The sequence below is a fragment of the Doryrhamphus excisus genome, linkage group LG1, assembly GCF_037039965.1.
Source record: "Doryrhamphus excisus strain RoL-2023G ecotype Guam linkage group LG1, RoL_Dexc_Guam_v1.1, whole genome shotgun sequence".
NCBI classification, from domain to species: domain Eukaryota; kingdom Metazoa; phylum Chordata; class Actinopteri; order Syngnathiformes; family Syngnathidae; genus Doryrhamphus; species Doryrhamphus excisus.
The window spans coordinates 16187356-16203455 of NC_136357.1; the positions used below are offsets into that span (position 1 = coordinate 16187356).

Below are 16100 nucleotides of genomic sequence, written 5' to 3' on the forward strand. Positions count from 1 at the left end.
CTGCGGGCCAGGTTTGCACTTTTCAATTGCAGTTAATGAGAACAGTTGTTTATTAAAGCCGCGTGTTTGAGACCCCTGGTTTAAAGGGTGCAGTTTGAATCCTGCCTTGTGCACTGACACTTCCATAATATACTGTATTATCATTCATAGTAGCAATTCAACAATTCACAATCTGACTGGCTTCTGGATGCCCTGTTCTCCTGACATAGCTTGTCTCCAAATGGGAAATCTTGTCACGTTTTAATCTGGCGAGAACAGTTTGACCCTGGAAGAGAGTATTTCACTTTCCCTTATCCCATGAGAACATATGCTCTGAAATGTGAACACCATACATGTCAACCAGTTTCAATAATTTGCCTCTCTTACGTGTTTACTTTAGTTAACCACAATATTAGAAACAGCCGTCAAGTTACGAGTGCAAAGTGCAGCTCACCTGCAGCTGTTTTGGTTTTTTCAGCTTGAGCTTCCCCGACTTGTAACCGCCGCACTTCTCGAACAGCTCAAAGAATCTAAGAGGGTTGGGCAAACACATGAAAAACAACCTAAATTGGACACGGACATCATTCTTTTTTTTACTGTGGACATAAACAATCTTTGAACTATAAATACGTACAGAGGATGTCGGACCTCCATTTTCATTTTTTGCTTTGGTGTGCGGTCTCCATGGCGAATGATGGCAATAACGCAGCGCAGCTCCATCCTGCATTATCAGGAAATGAGATTAAATGAGGTGGAATAACTCAATTACTTTTGCAATTTGACAGCGGACAACACGCACACACAGCTCATCGTGGCTTGTGTGTGCACACTGCTTGTGTGCTTACTCGTGTTGTGTTGTTGTTTTTGAGCAAAGAACAAAGAACATATTAGGTACTATATGCAGTATATTCACACAATCTGAATTTAGCTCAAGAATTTCATGGCAATAAAGGGTGTGATGTGGAAAAAGTCACATGGGATTTACTGATCAATAATAACAATAATATTAAAAATAACAATATTATATCATTTCTACAGTACACATATGCACACACCGGATCAAAATTGTAAGACCAGTTAAAAAATTGCAACAATTGACATTGTGCACTGTTGGATCTTAAGGAGTTTCTAAGAAATTGGCTGTTCATCAGTTCATAAAAAAAACTCCAACCAAGAAGAACCCAGAACACCCCTTAAATAGATAAATGTTTAAAAAAAGCACTCTGTAATGATTAGCTGTGCCATCCACCTCAAATATTAGTTTGGGAATGCTTGATGCCAGTGATTCCTGGCGGCTAGTGGGAATGTTGCTTCAGGTGGTTAAGATGGCTTCATGCAGGGCATCCACTGACTGGAACTGCTTCTGCTTAAATACTTATGTGAGACATCAACACAAATATCTCTTTACTGTGTATTCTAAAGATATAAAGACAGCTAAAAAGAGACAGCTAATTAATTGCTGCCTACAATAAACGTTATTAAAACACCTCCAAAAAGCTCCAATGTTTGATGCTTTTATATACAGTGCATCCGGAAAGTATTCACAGCGCTTCACTTTTTCTACATTTTGTCATGTTACAGCCTCATTCCAAATTGTATTAATTTAATCTCTTACCTCAAAATTCTACACAAAATACTCCATTATGAAAATGTGAAAAACGTTTTTTTTGACATGTTTTGAATTTATTAAAAATAGAAAACAAAAAAATCACATTTACATAAGTATTCACAGCCTTTGCCATGAAGCTCAAAATTGAGCTCAGGTGCATCTTTTTTCCACTGATCATCCTTGAGATCTTTCTACAGCTTAATTGGAGTCCACCTGCAGTAAATTCAGTTGATTGGACATGATTTGGAAATATAATAACTGTCTATATAAAGGTCCCACAGTTGACTGTGCATGTCAGAGCACAAACACCAAGCATGAAGTCAAAAGAACTGTCTGTAGACCTGCGAGACAGGATTGTCTTGAGGCACAAATCTGGGGAAGGATACAGAAAAATTTCTGCTGCTTTGAAGGTCCCAATGAGCACAGTGGCCTCCATTATTCGACTAGTCAGGATAGAAGGAAAAATGAATGCAGCAATATTTTCATCCAGGATATCTCTATATATTGCTGCATTCATTTTTCCTTCTACCCTGACTAGTCTACCAGTTCCTGCTGCTGAAAAACATCCCCCCAGCATGATGCTGCCACCACCATGCTTCACTGTAGGGATGGTATTGGCCTGGTGATGAGCAGTGCCTGGTTTCCTCCAAACATGGCGCCTGGCATTCACACCAAAGAGTTCAATCTTTGTCTCATCAGACCAGAGAATTTTGTTTCACATGGTCTGAGAGTCATTCAGGTGCTTTTTGGCAAATTCCAGACGGGCTGCCATGTTCCTTTTACTAAGGAGTGGCTTTCGTCTGGCCACTCTACCATACAGGCCTGATTGGTGGATTGCTGCAGAGATGGTTGTCCTTCTGGAAGGCTCTCCTCTCTCCACAGAGGAACGCTGGAGCTCTGACAGAGTGACCATCGGGGCCTTGGTCACCTCCCTGACTAAGGCCCTTCTTCCCCGATCGCTCAGTTTAGAAGGCCGGCCAGCTCTAGGAAGAGTCCTGGTGGTTCCAAACGTCTTCCATTTACGAATAATGGAGGCCACTGTGCTCATTGGGACCTTCAAAGCAGCAGAATTTTTTCTGTATCCTTCCCCAGATTTGTGCCTCAAGACAATCCTGTCTCGCAGGTCTACAGACAGTTCTTTTGACTTCATGCTTGGTGTTTGTGCTCTGACATGCACAGTCAACTGTGGGACCTTATATAGACAGTTATTATATTTCCAAATCATGTCCAATCAACTGAATTTACTGCAGGTGGACTCCAATTAAGCTGTAGAAAGATCTCAAGGATGATCAGTGGAAAAAAGATGCACCTGAGCTCAATTTTGAGCTTCATGGCAAAGGCTGTGAATACTTATGTAAATGTGATTTTTTTGTTTTCTATTTTTAATAAATTCAAAACATGTCAAAAAACGTTTTTTCACATTGTCATAATGGAGTATTTTGTGTAGAATTTTGAGGTAAGAGATTAATTTAATTCAGTTTGGAATGAGGCTGTAACATGACAAAATGTAGAAAAAGTGAAGCGCTGTGAATACTTTCCGGATGCATTGTACATGCTGTGACCAGGCGCGTTCATGATAACGTGTAATACTTTCAGTACTATGTTGCCATACTTTTAGGCTACGGCTAAGCTAAACTTCCTTCATGGGCATCTTGATTATACACAGCAACTTAGAAACTAACACTACACCTGCCAGTAACTTTTCTGCTTTTAAAACTGCTTTGCTGGCGTTGTGACAATTAATGTTAATAACAATATCGCTGTAGTGTGGTTACATGCAGGTGGAGAAGTTTTTGGAGTTTTTTGCAGAAGGCTTTATAGGCGGAATACTTGCATCCCACTGTGTGCATTCTTAGATGCCCGTTTTTAGATGTTTTTCTATCTTTAGAAGACACAGAGAAGATAAAGACATGTGTTCATGTCTCACAAAACAATTGTGGATGATGAGCAATATTTTCCTTTAAAACCCTTCTTTCACAGATGCAGTCTGATGCACTCAGCGCCACTAACAGCCTTCACTTTGTGATTGTATTATGTCCTCATGGACAGCCGGTGACTCTTTTTAGGGTCCAGCACTTGACTTCTTTGTTCCATCACCCTCAGGATCTTTCAAGACGTTTCAAATGACTGTCTTACTGCGTCCAACCTTAGCAGCACGACGGGCGCTGAGCAGGCTCCTGTCAATCATGGACAATCCACAACACTAACATGGACATTGTGATTTACACATGAACACTGCACCTCTGTGGGTACTTAAGTACTTACTGCACCTTAAAGTCGGTTTACTGTGTCTTTTAATCATGTTGTGCCTTTTTAAAGATATTCTATTTCTATGAAGTATGCTGGAACATCCAAATTTCCCCATGGGGATGAATAAAGTATCTAACTACCTACCTACCTACGGCACGCTGGACAGGCCTTGCTCATGCAGCTCAACACAATTAAGCAATCATGTCAGTGTGAATACATGACACTAAATCACATTGAATCCACATTTTTGCCATTATTTTGCCTTTTAAAAGCTGTAGTCCTAAACTTTTCCTTCTTTTTCCATTTTGAAGCTCTACTTACAACCTTCCTAAGATCCAACAGTGAAAAATTTAAATTAGGTACAGGTATATAGTTCAAAATAAACTCAGGAGATAAAATAATTGGAAATATATTCTAAATACACAGTGTTTCAAGTCCATTATTTTGAAACATAACAAAAAAGTTTAATGAAAAAAATATTATTAGTCATAACTCTTTCATTCCTTCTGTATTAAAGAGACAACATTTCTCATCCAAATAAAAACATTTGAATTAATAACACATGTGAATATTTTCCTATTATCTGTGCCTGTTTCTACATACATAGTTCCTGAGGTTGTCGGCACGATGGGGATGTCCTCAGCCTCAATTGGGATGGACCAGGGGATGTGGAACTGGGGGGCCAACTCTCTCATCACCATGTTCCTGGACAGATAAAGAAAAAAAGATCACAACACGTCACTCATGGAGTCTTCAGTGGGTTATTTAAACGCTAATTCAATTTGTATACAATTTGATTCCATTTGTTGCCCGTAAGAAAATCCATCCAAAAACTCATGGGATTGTTAAGCACCTAAGGAATTCTCTTAACACGCATACCAGCTCCCATTTCCAGCACGGCACATGTTCCGGCAGTCAAATTTACAAGTGTGCCTAGAAGGACGGCGTGATAAATCAAAAGCCAGCTAAAGCCGCAAAGCTGTCAGCAGGATCCGAACGAGCTGTCCTGACATCTGAATGAATTACACGTGGTTGCTTGAAGACAAAAAAAAACCCCAGCTAAGCCTCTTTGATGTAAGGTATTGTAAGCCTGGGGGGGGTGGTGTTAAAACTATAAACACACGGTATAATAATGACACCGTGGATTGAGGTTGCTAATTTTTAGGTTTTGGGAGGACGCTGTGGTAGGTTTCACACCAACTGAGCGCTCCCCCTCCTGTATGTTTTAAAGCAGCCAGCTGAAAGACGCTTACCCCAGCACCTTGGCACAGTCATCGTAGTACTTCATGGAGTTCTTGACAAAGCTGAAGCCATTGACGTCACAGACAAATGAGTGGCCATTAGCTCGGAGCAGGTCAAAGCCGCACACTGTTTGCTTGGGTCCCACAGCAGCAAAGAGTAAAAGTACACAGTAAAATGGATTACAATCTCTCAGTGCTACTTGGTGGAAGCATGGCTATTACATGGATGTTTAGTGTTTACCTTGAAGGCCACGCAGACCTTGCGTGCCACTAGCTTCTCCATGGCAGTCAGCATGACTGGGTATCGGATTTCCTTCCCTTCGCTGTCTCGCTCCACCTTCCCATCCAGGGCAGGTGACTTCCGGGCTTCGGCATGAGCATAGTCTGGACCCACTGTGTACACCTGTGGAACAAAGATTCATCTCTGGATGTCTAAATCCTTCAAAATTTACCAACATTTGACTTCAAGATCAGTACCTTCACATCGGTGCCATCTGTGGGCATAAATTCCTCGTAGATGTAAGACCCTGTCTTACGGACGCTGCTCTCTGGAGAGTACACGCTGCTTCGACTCCCGATCTTCAAGTAGTGAGGAAACAAACAAAAAAGAAGATAAACAATCTCATTGCGTTCCATCAGCGCACTTCCTGTCATTATGGGAGTGATTTGGTGTTCTGTCTGGTATCAGTGGCCTCTATCACACAGATCACAGACGCAACAATAGATTGTAACAAGACAGCGACAAATTCTTTCAACAGTAAGCCTGAATCTGTCCTGGCATAATGGAAGACCCTACACTGCCACCATCTTGCGTCGGCGACTACGTCCAAAGACGTCAAATTCAGGATGTGATATCGACCTCCATTGCGGAAAAGGTTGGAAAATTCCTGGCTTTAATAGGCTTTGTCAGTGCTTCTTAACCAGTGGGCCGCATGCCACCTCAGGGGTGGGGTCCGCTGTCAGGGGGGGAGCAAAGGCAGGTGGGATTTTCTGTATTAGTGTTGTACTGTTTGGTCTCTACTTGCTAGTTCAGCAGGCAGATTAGAGGTTCTCAATAAAGACTCCAGTTGAGGGCGCAACATTCAGCATAAAACAAAATGCATTTAAACAAATGCACTAGCACAATGCTAATATACATTGGAAATCCCATATATGCGCTAGTGATTAGCATTAGTGATTGACATGGCGATTTTGAACATCTCCAAATATGGCAACTAAATTTAGGAGAAAAAATTCTGTCCCACAGACAGAAAACAATTGAGAACCACTCGACTGTATGAAAGGGGCTACTGATTTCTTGAACCAAAGAACCAGGTGACCAGGGAACAACCAAAAATGGAGAGTTTCATTACCTTTCTAAAGAGCCTCTGGCTGCCGCCGCCTGCCGACGTCGGGTAGTAGATGTAGACATTGTGGTCCTCGGCACACACAGGCTTCTCCACAAAGGGTTTGGGGAACACCTCACCGTTCACCTCCACGTGGTCCTCCCCTTCCACCAGATTACACTCTGAAACAAGGCCATGCTATGGTAATATCTGCGGGATAGGCTCCAAAGTAGTTCCAATTTGTCAAGAAAGATCTAACCCAAGTCTTACCCTCAGGATTGTCAGGGTCTCGGTTCAGCACACCATAGCGAGGTAGGTCGATGCCCTCTTCTTGGAGGATGCGGTACACTTCCCTCCTGAGGCAACAATCACAGTGACAACACAAATGAGTGTAGCATAGTCTAGCTCAGTGTGGACATCCTTAAAAAAGCTATGCTGGAGCCTATCCCAGCTGACTTCAGGCGAGAGGAAGGGTACACCCTGGTTTGTTTGTTTTCTGGTCACATGGGGCATTGAGTGGAAATGTATCCCATGGCATCTTATCATAAGCAGCTATGTGAACCACTATGCTTCCAATGCCCCCAGTATAGTTCACATGCTTGTTTTCGTATAGATTTACCTTTTTGGTACACCACCACTTTCACAATTTGATGATGGAATAAAAATACATAATATCTGATGGGGCTGCACGGTAGAGAGTGGTTAGCGTGCAGGCCACACATCTCGGAGACCCGCGTTCGATTCCACCCTCGGGCATCTCTGTATGGAGTTTGCATATTCTCCCTGTGCATGCGTGGGTTTTCTCCGGTTTCCTCCCATATTCCAAAAACATGCTAGGTTAATTGGCGACTCCAAATTGTCCATAGGTATGAATGTGAATGGTTGTTTGTCTATATTTGCCCTGTGATTGGCTGGCAACCAGTCCAGTGTGTACCCCGCCTCTCGCCCAAAGACAGGCTGGGATAGGCTCCAGCACGCCCGCGACCCTCATGAGGATAAGCGGTAGAAAATGAATCAATGAATATCCGTTGGATCCTGAAAAACTCCACCCCATACATTTTCTATGCCGCCTGTCAGGGTTGACAATGTGTGGTTGACTTGGTGCATGCGTGTGCATGTGCGTGTGTCGGTGTACCTGTCCTGTATGAAATACTGCATGTTGAGGTCGTTGAGGAGCAGTGGATTCCTGAGTTTGGCATATTCCACAGCTTTGTCCAGAGGAAAACCTGGACAGACGGCACATTACATTCGAAAGACATGTTTGCACCAACATGCCTTATAGTCATGTATGTACATAACATGACAACATTGGTACAGTATATTTCAATCTGATGGAATAAATAGCATAATACCTGTTCGGAATGCATTTTTCCATGATTCTATTATGAGAATAGAAAAGGTCTCATATGAAAATAAATCACATATTGATGACTTCGTAACTGTAGCTGGTGACATTATAGTTTAGAAATGAATCTAGCCATGGGATAATAATGATTTACAATGTTTTGACAGTTTTATCAGATGTTTTATGCGGATGAAAAAAGATTCGCTGGGGCGACTCTGGAAGGAAAAAGCAGAAAAAACAACATTCAATTTTAACTGAATTCAAATAAAAGAAAGGGTAATCTGCCACCATTAACAAGACATTTAATTGATAATGGTAATATTTGGTAATATTTTCAAAATTCAGTTCTTACATTTTTTATTATAATAGATACTACACATTATTCTAATTAAAAATTATTATTGGTAAAAATATTAAATACATTTTACATTTTAATTAAATGTTACTATTCTGTGAATTTGAATGTTTTTGAGTTGTTAAATCTTTAAAAAAGATATTATCAATACAATGGATACTTTTTATCATTCACATATAAATTCTTGATACTAAGCCTTGAGATCCACAGAGTAGTACTGTTAGTAGTACTGTTTTTTGAGATCGATCAAAGACTTAGAAGTAACAATTCTGATGTGGATAAGACGGTAAATGGTTACCTTTGGAGTGGAAGGAGATGAGGCAGTCACACAGCGGCCATTTGTCCACAGGCTCCTCCAGGATGACGTCCTCGGGGAAAATGACCACTTCGATGTAGTCAAACTTGCAGAGGCGCTCCAGGATCTGCGTCATGGGCTTGGACTTGGACTTCTTCATCATGCAGCAGATGCCGACTACTATCTGTCGCTCAGACGGCTAGTAAAGGTGAAGGACGAAGCTCTTATTATGTGACCTACCGAGCAAATTAACTTATAGTTGTACAATCATTTCATATGTATTTTTAATTTCTGGTGTTTCTGAGTAGCAACAGATGGTGCCTGCGTACCACCAGTGCTTCTCATACCACAGTTTGAAAATCTATGACACAGTAGGCTAAATAGTAGCAACCGAGCTCACACTGAATAAGTTGCAGCTTCGATGCGGTAGACTTCTACCACCAACTTACTGAGTCGTCATCCTCATCCTCCATGTCTTCTTCTCGGAACATATCAATCTTCATGTCCGACTCCATGTGGCGCACGTCTGACTGGTCATCTTCCACCGAGGCAGAGTCTGTGCTGCTCCGCCTCTGACCTTCTCCGGCTCCTGGTCCAAGGCCGTCACAGGGCTGGGACATCACATGTGTAACATGGCCATGTTGGGATTAAGTGGCGGATTACGAGAAGTTCCCCAGTGCTTGGGTACCAAAGAGACGTGTCCTGCTTTTTGGAAGAACTTAGTGGTCTGAGTTTCAACCATGTGACCAATATCCAGAGCGGTAGAACTAATGATACTGGCTTTAAAACGACACAGCCTGTGTCAGGACAGCAAAGTTCTTGCTCTGAAGGCTAACATGTCCAAGTCTGGAGGTGAGGTAAACTTCACATTGAAGCATTCCCTGGTGACACAAAGATAAAAAAAAAAAAAACTGTGAAAGTTGAGCAACACTTGAGCAACTGTGCAAGACGCAGGTCGGTATAGCATTTCCACATCCATCATTTGTGAAAAGCAACCTAGGTTACACAAGAGAACAAAATAAGCTCTGCTGACTCCTGAAGGAGCCTGGGTCACTTCGCCATTGTAAAGATAACTAAAGATAAGAGAAACCAAAGAGTTCAGGCTTTGTCTGAGGAAGTCTTGCTCTGTAAGACAAATATTTGCAGATGATGACAGATGAATACACAAAGAGAAGGACTACATACTGACAAATAAAAAAATGAGGACACCCCATAACTGTGAATGACATTTGGTGCCCACTATAGGTGTTGATAAAATAATGTTTGGAAGCCATGCTAATGTAATACAGAAATCCTCAAAGTTGTATCATCATGAGCCATATCGTCTATGACAGTGATTTTCAACCTTTTTTGAGCCACGGCACGTTTTCTACATTGGAAAAATCTTGTGGCACACCACTAACCAAAAATGTTACAAAATGTCACCACGACCTCCCACGTGCATCAATAAGTCTATGGGAGGAACAAGGTAGGTGTTGCCACACGGACCAATATTACATTGCTCTGCCAGTCTTTACACCACAGACACTCCACAGTAGCCACGTTTTTACATCACCACTTTTTCTCTTTCCGAATGACCTTTCGGGAAACAATGGTATCCATAGAAAGGAATATTCCAATCTCTTGTTTACATGCGCCGTGAGAATCAAACAGAATAGTCAATTGGGCATGCCCAGTAAAACGTAAACATCAACATCACGTGATACCGGCTTCCCCAAGTTTTTCTTTCACTTGTTGGAGTAACTCCGTATTGCCAGTTTTTCGTCTGTCCAGTCTTGAAATTTAGTTTGAATCAAAAACAAACTTTGCTTAGTCCAGTGCCGATTGCTGGCCTCCATTTTTAAAAGTGAAGAACGTCTGGATCTGCGTGTTACGTCATATCTGAGCATGCGCTGAAAGAACGCACCCGGGATACATTTAAACAGGAAAAGATCAAATTCAATCTTGCTAATATTTTATAATTAAACTCAGGACATGTTTTAAATTGATATATATTTTCTTTTTTAATAAAACTGGACTTGTGAATGGCGTATAGAAGGGTTTAGATTCTGTTCCACAGATGGCGCTAATGCACACGAAAGCTGCTTGCCAGCCGCCAATAAACAACAGAAGAAGAAAAGCACCACAAAGAAGAAGGCACCCTGACAACTTTCCGTTTGAGCGGGTACAAGATACCTCAGTCGGATTGGTTAAAGGAATATTCCATCCCTGTTCAATTCTTTCCGTTTGAGCAAATAAACCAAATCCAATTGGAATATTTGGGTCCATGTATACTATTGACATAATGGCTATTGACATAATATTTGCAAATGATGATTAATAAATGTTAATTATAAAAAGTGATATTGGATAATTCCTCACGGCACACCTGACGGTTTCTCAAGGTACACTAGTGTGCCGCGGCACAGTGGTTGAAAATCACTGGTCTATGACTTAGAAACAATTAGTTGTCGAGTCTTGACCAATCAACCAATCCTGCTCACTGAATGCGTGAACCATTTGGCTTAACACCATGAAGTTACAGTGGGTATTTTATAGGGGTGTCCTAATCCGACAGATATCGGTCTGATATCACATGACCGCATGTGCTAACGTGTTTGGCAAGGAATAGGAGTGATGTCAGCTGTATTTTTTTAAAGTCTGAAAAGGACATTAGAGCTGAGTGCAACACTTGTCCTGCACAAATTTCCTTTAGAGGCACAGAGGTTTAATACGATCAACCTTATCTTGTATATTAGAAAAAAGACATCTACATCTAGCGCTGTTTGGCACATGTGCAAAGCATGACAGTCATTGGCTATCACAGGAAAGAGCGCCTGTGCTGAACTCAGGTCTCGCAGTCTTGGTTTGAGCGCCGAGGTTGTGAATGACTTCCAAAACGTACACATACCCCTTAAAACCGAGGGCCGGGAGGAAGAAGCCACAAAGAAATGGGACGCCACTTGATTCTCATTCCATCATCACCCTTCACCGCTTGCTGGCTGTGATGACGGCAGATTAGATTCGGCCTAAGTGCCCCTGCCAAGATTTGATGCTTGATGGCTGCCGTGTTTTTCAGTAAATCTTGCTTAAATTTTACACGTGTGTGCTTATCAGTATCAGAAAGGTATGTAGCAAATTTTCTGCTATCTGGCAACACACACTAAAGTTACAGTTAGTGCAATGTAATATATGTATATAATACAATTATAATGTAAAATGTAACAATTAGTTTTAATAACGGTTCGTATAATGATTTGTGGTTGCCAAAATGATTCAAGGGCGATATTGGTTCATTTAAAACGATATGATCCAAAACGATTCAGTAACTTTAAATCAGGGGTCTTAAACACGTGGCCCGCGGGCCCCCCGGACACTAGTTTGAGGCTCCCGCCTTGATATGAAAGTTTAATGTTTGATATGGATGCTGTATGGTATCATGTACCCAGAAAAAAATATTACGTTTGATTAATGTTCATGTTAAAGGTTAAATAACTGTTAATACTGTTAATTTTAATCTGAAAAAAATAATTTGTCTACCCACCAAATGTATATGGTTTCTTAAGTTTTTATTATTTGCCGTTTTATTATTATTATTATATTTAGTTATTACTGATTGATTGATTTTCTTTATTCTTGATTTGTTTATTTATTTTTCATCTTATTTTGTGAAAGATATTTGAGAACAGTAGAATGTTTTATCAGAGCTTTTCTTGTAGAAAAACGGAACCAAAGCAAAGTTTATTCATTTTTCCGTTTTTTGTTGTTTTTTGGGAAAACCTGATGCGGCCCAGTCTCACCCAGACCCTAGCTCCAGTGGCCCCACGTTGAGTAACTCTGTAGCCAAAATTTCTACCAGTCTTACCGTGAAATAAATATGTGGATATGGGACAGTGCAGGTGAAGTTTCCGAGATTCCCGTTGTTTTTGAAAGGCTTAAAGTTGACTTAACTTTCAAAGCATGATGTGTATGACAGGATGTGGTCCAACCAATCCAATACGAAATTGAAGAGGAACAAGGAACAAGTAACCTACGTACCTGTATACGAATGAAACTACAATAACAAAAGCTGCATTTTCACCCACGTCCCCACGGACTCTGCTAAACGAATGAGCATACAGTCCAGGGTGTACCCTGCCGCTCGCCCAAAGACAGCTGGGATAGGCTCCAGCGACCCTCGTGAGGAAAAAGCGGTAGAAAATGAATGAATGAAACCACGTGAAAGAATGGATGTGCCGCTATTTTCCACTTGCGAGGTGTGCAATTATTGCAACGACAAGCCGGGATTTTCACATTTTCCCACTCTGGATGCTGCTTTTCGAAAAATACGGTTACAGGTCACCCAGAATGAAGGCTGAAATGATATAATTTGCCGTCTGGATCGCCCATATGTCATCCTCTGATACAGTGAGAAGTCCCACACGATCAACACCGTGTTTGTTTACAAGTAAGCCGAGGGGAGGTTACAACAGGCCATTTGCAGCACATCACAGAAAAGGAGTGCTTGATTTGTTCACCCTTAACCCATGTACAGTACAGTATGAATAATCTTGCCCATTTTTTTCCTTCTTTTAATTGGTTGTGAGATATATCTATAAGTATGACATCAGCCTATATCACCCCTAATAAAAAAGGTTCATTTCATTTGCAACATCAGCCCCATTCTCGTCAGAGAGCACGCTGTTAATTATGTAAACTGCTCCACTTGTGCCAGCGCTTCATCCTTGGTCAAGGGCTGTCTGCTGCGTACAAGCACATTTTCTGCACTGACATATCTCAAATAATCTCCCCATGACCTTGGCACCTATAAATAACGGTGAGACAGAACCTGGGGGGCTGAGCCAAGGCCCGGCGAGGATAAGGGGGGTGAAGGGGTGGGATTCCTGGTGGTAAGCTGCAGCTATGCTAACCAAAGATAAGCCATACTGATTTACCATTGGGGTGCAGACAAGTGGCACTCCAACTAAGAAGAGCAAACGTGGATATAAATACCTACCAGTAATTCAGAAGACACCACGGACGTCATCTCCACACAACACCGTGTCATACATCTTACACATACTTTTGCACGTGATTATATCTTCCCAGTGTCCCGAGCTTCAAATAGAACTTCCTGTCTGGCATCAGCCTGATGTACAAAACAGCTGAAATTAGCATTACCCCACGTGTTGGTGTGATCCGACGGCAAAGCTTCAATAAAACAAGTGCTTAACCTTTGAGACCGTCTCGCCACAGGAAGCATTTATGGGTTGAAAGTTCCGGCTCGCTATCGCCACTTGTGCTGACTAGATGAGGCAGAACTGAAATTCCAAATGATATCACTAAAAATGCTAATGATTAGCTTCTATTTACTATATCACCTACGTTCACTTTCACGCAGAAGTGCTCATCATGCAATGTATTAACAACATTGTTAATTCCAGCCTCTTTTACACAGAATGCAGCACTTCAATACTATCTGTAAAAAGCCTGTATCTGTAAAAAGTGTACCTCTCCTGTATGAAAAAAAAAAAAAAGACTAAATACACCCCAAAATGTTCAGTTTACAAAAGGTAGCATCAGGAGAAAGAGAAGTGGGATGACAACTATGGGAAAAGGGTATTCCACATTGCCAGGACATGCCTGACCTAACACTCAAATGTCATCCTGAATCTAATTATCTGATTATGGGATGTTGGGTGAAAGCGCACACATTTGGTTCTGTGTATAAGTCTCTCTGTAAAAGAGGCTAGCAACAAAACATTGTGTCGTCACATAATCAGACACCTGACAGCACTAGCGTCCGGTACAATATATAGAACACTATAATTGCTTCCAATGCAACAAAAATGAGTGATGGGTGTCGAATTTATGTCAAACCCTCGTGTGTTACGTCTCTGACACATCTAATCTCGAAAAATTGTCAGCAGGGGGTGACTTCATATCTTATTCTACAATGCATATACAGAAAAAGTGGGAAAATGTCAGCTTTGGGTGTGAAAAGGGGACAATATAATGAGATCTCATTTATGAAGTGGCATAAAAAAATGATAACATCACCATCTTCCATCACCGTTAGATGACAATGGTGATTGTTTATGGTCATCTGTACTGCTGTGTTTGAAACATTTGGGAATAAATACAATAACAAAGTAATTCACTTCATTATGGAAAATGTTTTGTGCACATAAAATATCTATCAACTGCATTCGCTATACTAATTCATTTACAGTATGCAGTTTATTCTATTTTTCTTTTTATTCTGTCTCTCTCAGTTATAATAAACATAACACAGAGGAAGTAAACTTTTAAAACCAGCAACCAACCAACGTTATTTCCCTCCACTGTATATGTATTTTAAATAAATCCAAAGTACAGCAACACTAGTGGTACTTGTACTCCCATTTGACAAGCAATCCTGAAGTACAATACAAATACAACCACAAGAATATATATTAAGTCATGTGGCAAATCTTGTATTAATGCCTCATTCACTTGTGCAAGCCCGCCTTATATAAAATAAACTTCGCTAGCGGTGCTTAACCATACAAATAATCAGTAAAAGTAGAATAAAACTGCGCTGATATAAGTAAACATAAACTATGCAAGAGTTGTGCAGAGTAGCTTCTAATCATGAATGAACGTGAGAACTAAAACAACACAACTTCCTGAATTCACTTCGCTTCGTGGAGCTTTCCACCGACACATTTAACAAAAATAAAACAAATTTCCTCAAGCGGGTACTAACTTTGAAAGACTTTGGCGGCTACAATGGCTAATCAAAACAGCGGCACTTACCGGGTACAAAAAGGTCGTAAAGTGTGTCCGCCGTGGTGTCCACTTCCTTGTTCCCCCACACACAGCTAGAGAGAAGTGGACTGAAGGGTAGCTCACGCGGAGTTCACGTCCGGTCAACCGCTGTGGAGCGAATACCACCGCAGCTTCTCCTCCCGCACTCTTCTGCTGCCTCCAGCCGGAGGTAGCACGGTCGTCTGCCCGCGACGGTGCTGCCACCCAGCGGTGAACCTTGGTATATCGCCACGCACACAAACTGCCAGTATAACCGTAAAAATAGGATTAACAAAAAAAATACATGTTTTTAATCAAGTAAAATATGCAAATCTTTGTAGTATGATTTTATGATTTCCTAAAAGTTATAAATAGTTATAAATAAAAGTTATGAATAACCATTATGCATTATACATTGTATGTCGTCCATTCATTCGTTTTCTACCGCTTATCCTCACGAGGGTCGCGGGGGGGTGCTGGAGCCTATCCCAGCTGTCTTCGGGGGAGAGGCGGGTTACATCTTGGACTGGAGGCCAGCCAATCACAGGGCACCATTGTATGTCATAGAATTATATTCATTCATTTTCTACCGCTTTTTCCTCACGAGGGTCGCGGGGGTGCTGGAGCCTATCCCAGCTGTCTTTGGGCGAGAGGCGGGGTACACCCTGGACTGGTCGCCAGCCAATCACAGGGCACCATTGTATGTCATAGAATTCTATATTCATTCATTCATTCATTAATTTTCTACCGCTTTTTCCTCACAAGGAAAAAGCGGGGGTGCTGGAGCCTACCCCAGCTGTCTTCTGGCAAGAGGCGGGTTACACCTTGGACTGGTCGCCAGCCAATCACAGGGCATCATTGTATGTCATAGAATTATATATTTATCAGAATTTTATATTATCAGTAGCTAGTAGCTAGCACTATCGCTAGTAGCTATCTAGCGCTATTGCTAGC

General features: G+C 41.4%; 1 protein-coding gene across 4 annotated transcripts in view; it reads right to left on the bottom strand.

Annotated features, from left to right (window-relative positions):
* LOC131130759 (inositol hexakisphosphate and diphosphoinositol-pentakisphosphate kinase 2) overlaps positions 1-15301 on the bottom strand; it is a 33690-nt gene extending 18389 nt beyond the window's left edge. For all 4 annotated transcript variants that reach the window (XR_009130082.2, XR_009130081.2, XM_058074655.2 and 1 more), the window contains exons 1-13: positions 15156-15301; positions 8849-9280; positions 8403-8598; positions 7757-7783; positions 7540-7630; positions 6675-6760; positions 6432-6586; positions 5557-5658; positions 5321-5482; positions 5092-5213; positions 4442-4543; positions 614-700; positions 434-509 (exon numbers count right to left, since the gene is read on the bottom strand). Coding sequence is in view for 2 of the 4 variants with exons in the window: in XM_058074655.2 (XP_057930638.2) it covers positions 434-509; positions 614-700; positions 4442-4543; positions 5092-5213; positions 5321-5482; positions 5557-5658; positions 6432-6586; positions 6675-6760; positions 7540-7630; positions 7757-7783; positions 8403-8598; positions 8849-9019 (1377 nt within the window). In the remaining 2 variants the exon portion in view is untranslated. The remainder of the gene's footprint in view (positions 1-433; positions 510-613; positions 701-4441; positions 4544-5091; positions 5214-5320; positions 5483-5556; positions 5659-6431; positions 6587-6674; positions 6761-7539; positions 7631-7756; positions 7784-8402; positions 8599-8848; positions 9281-15155) is intronic.
* Positions 15302-16100: the final 799 nt, after the last annotated feature.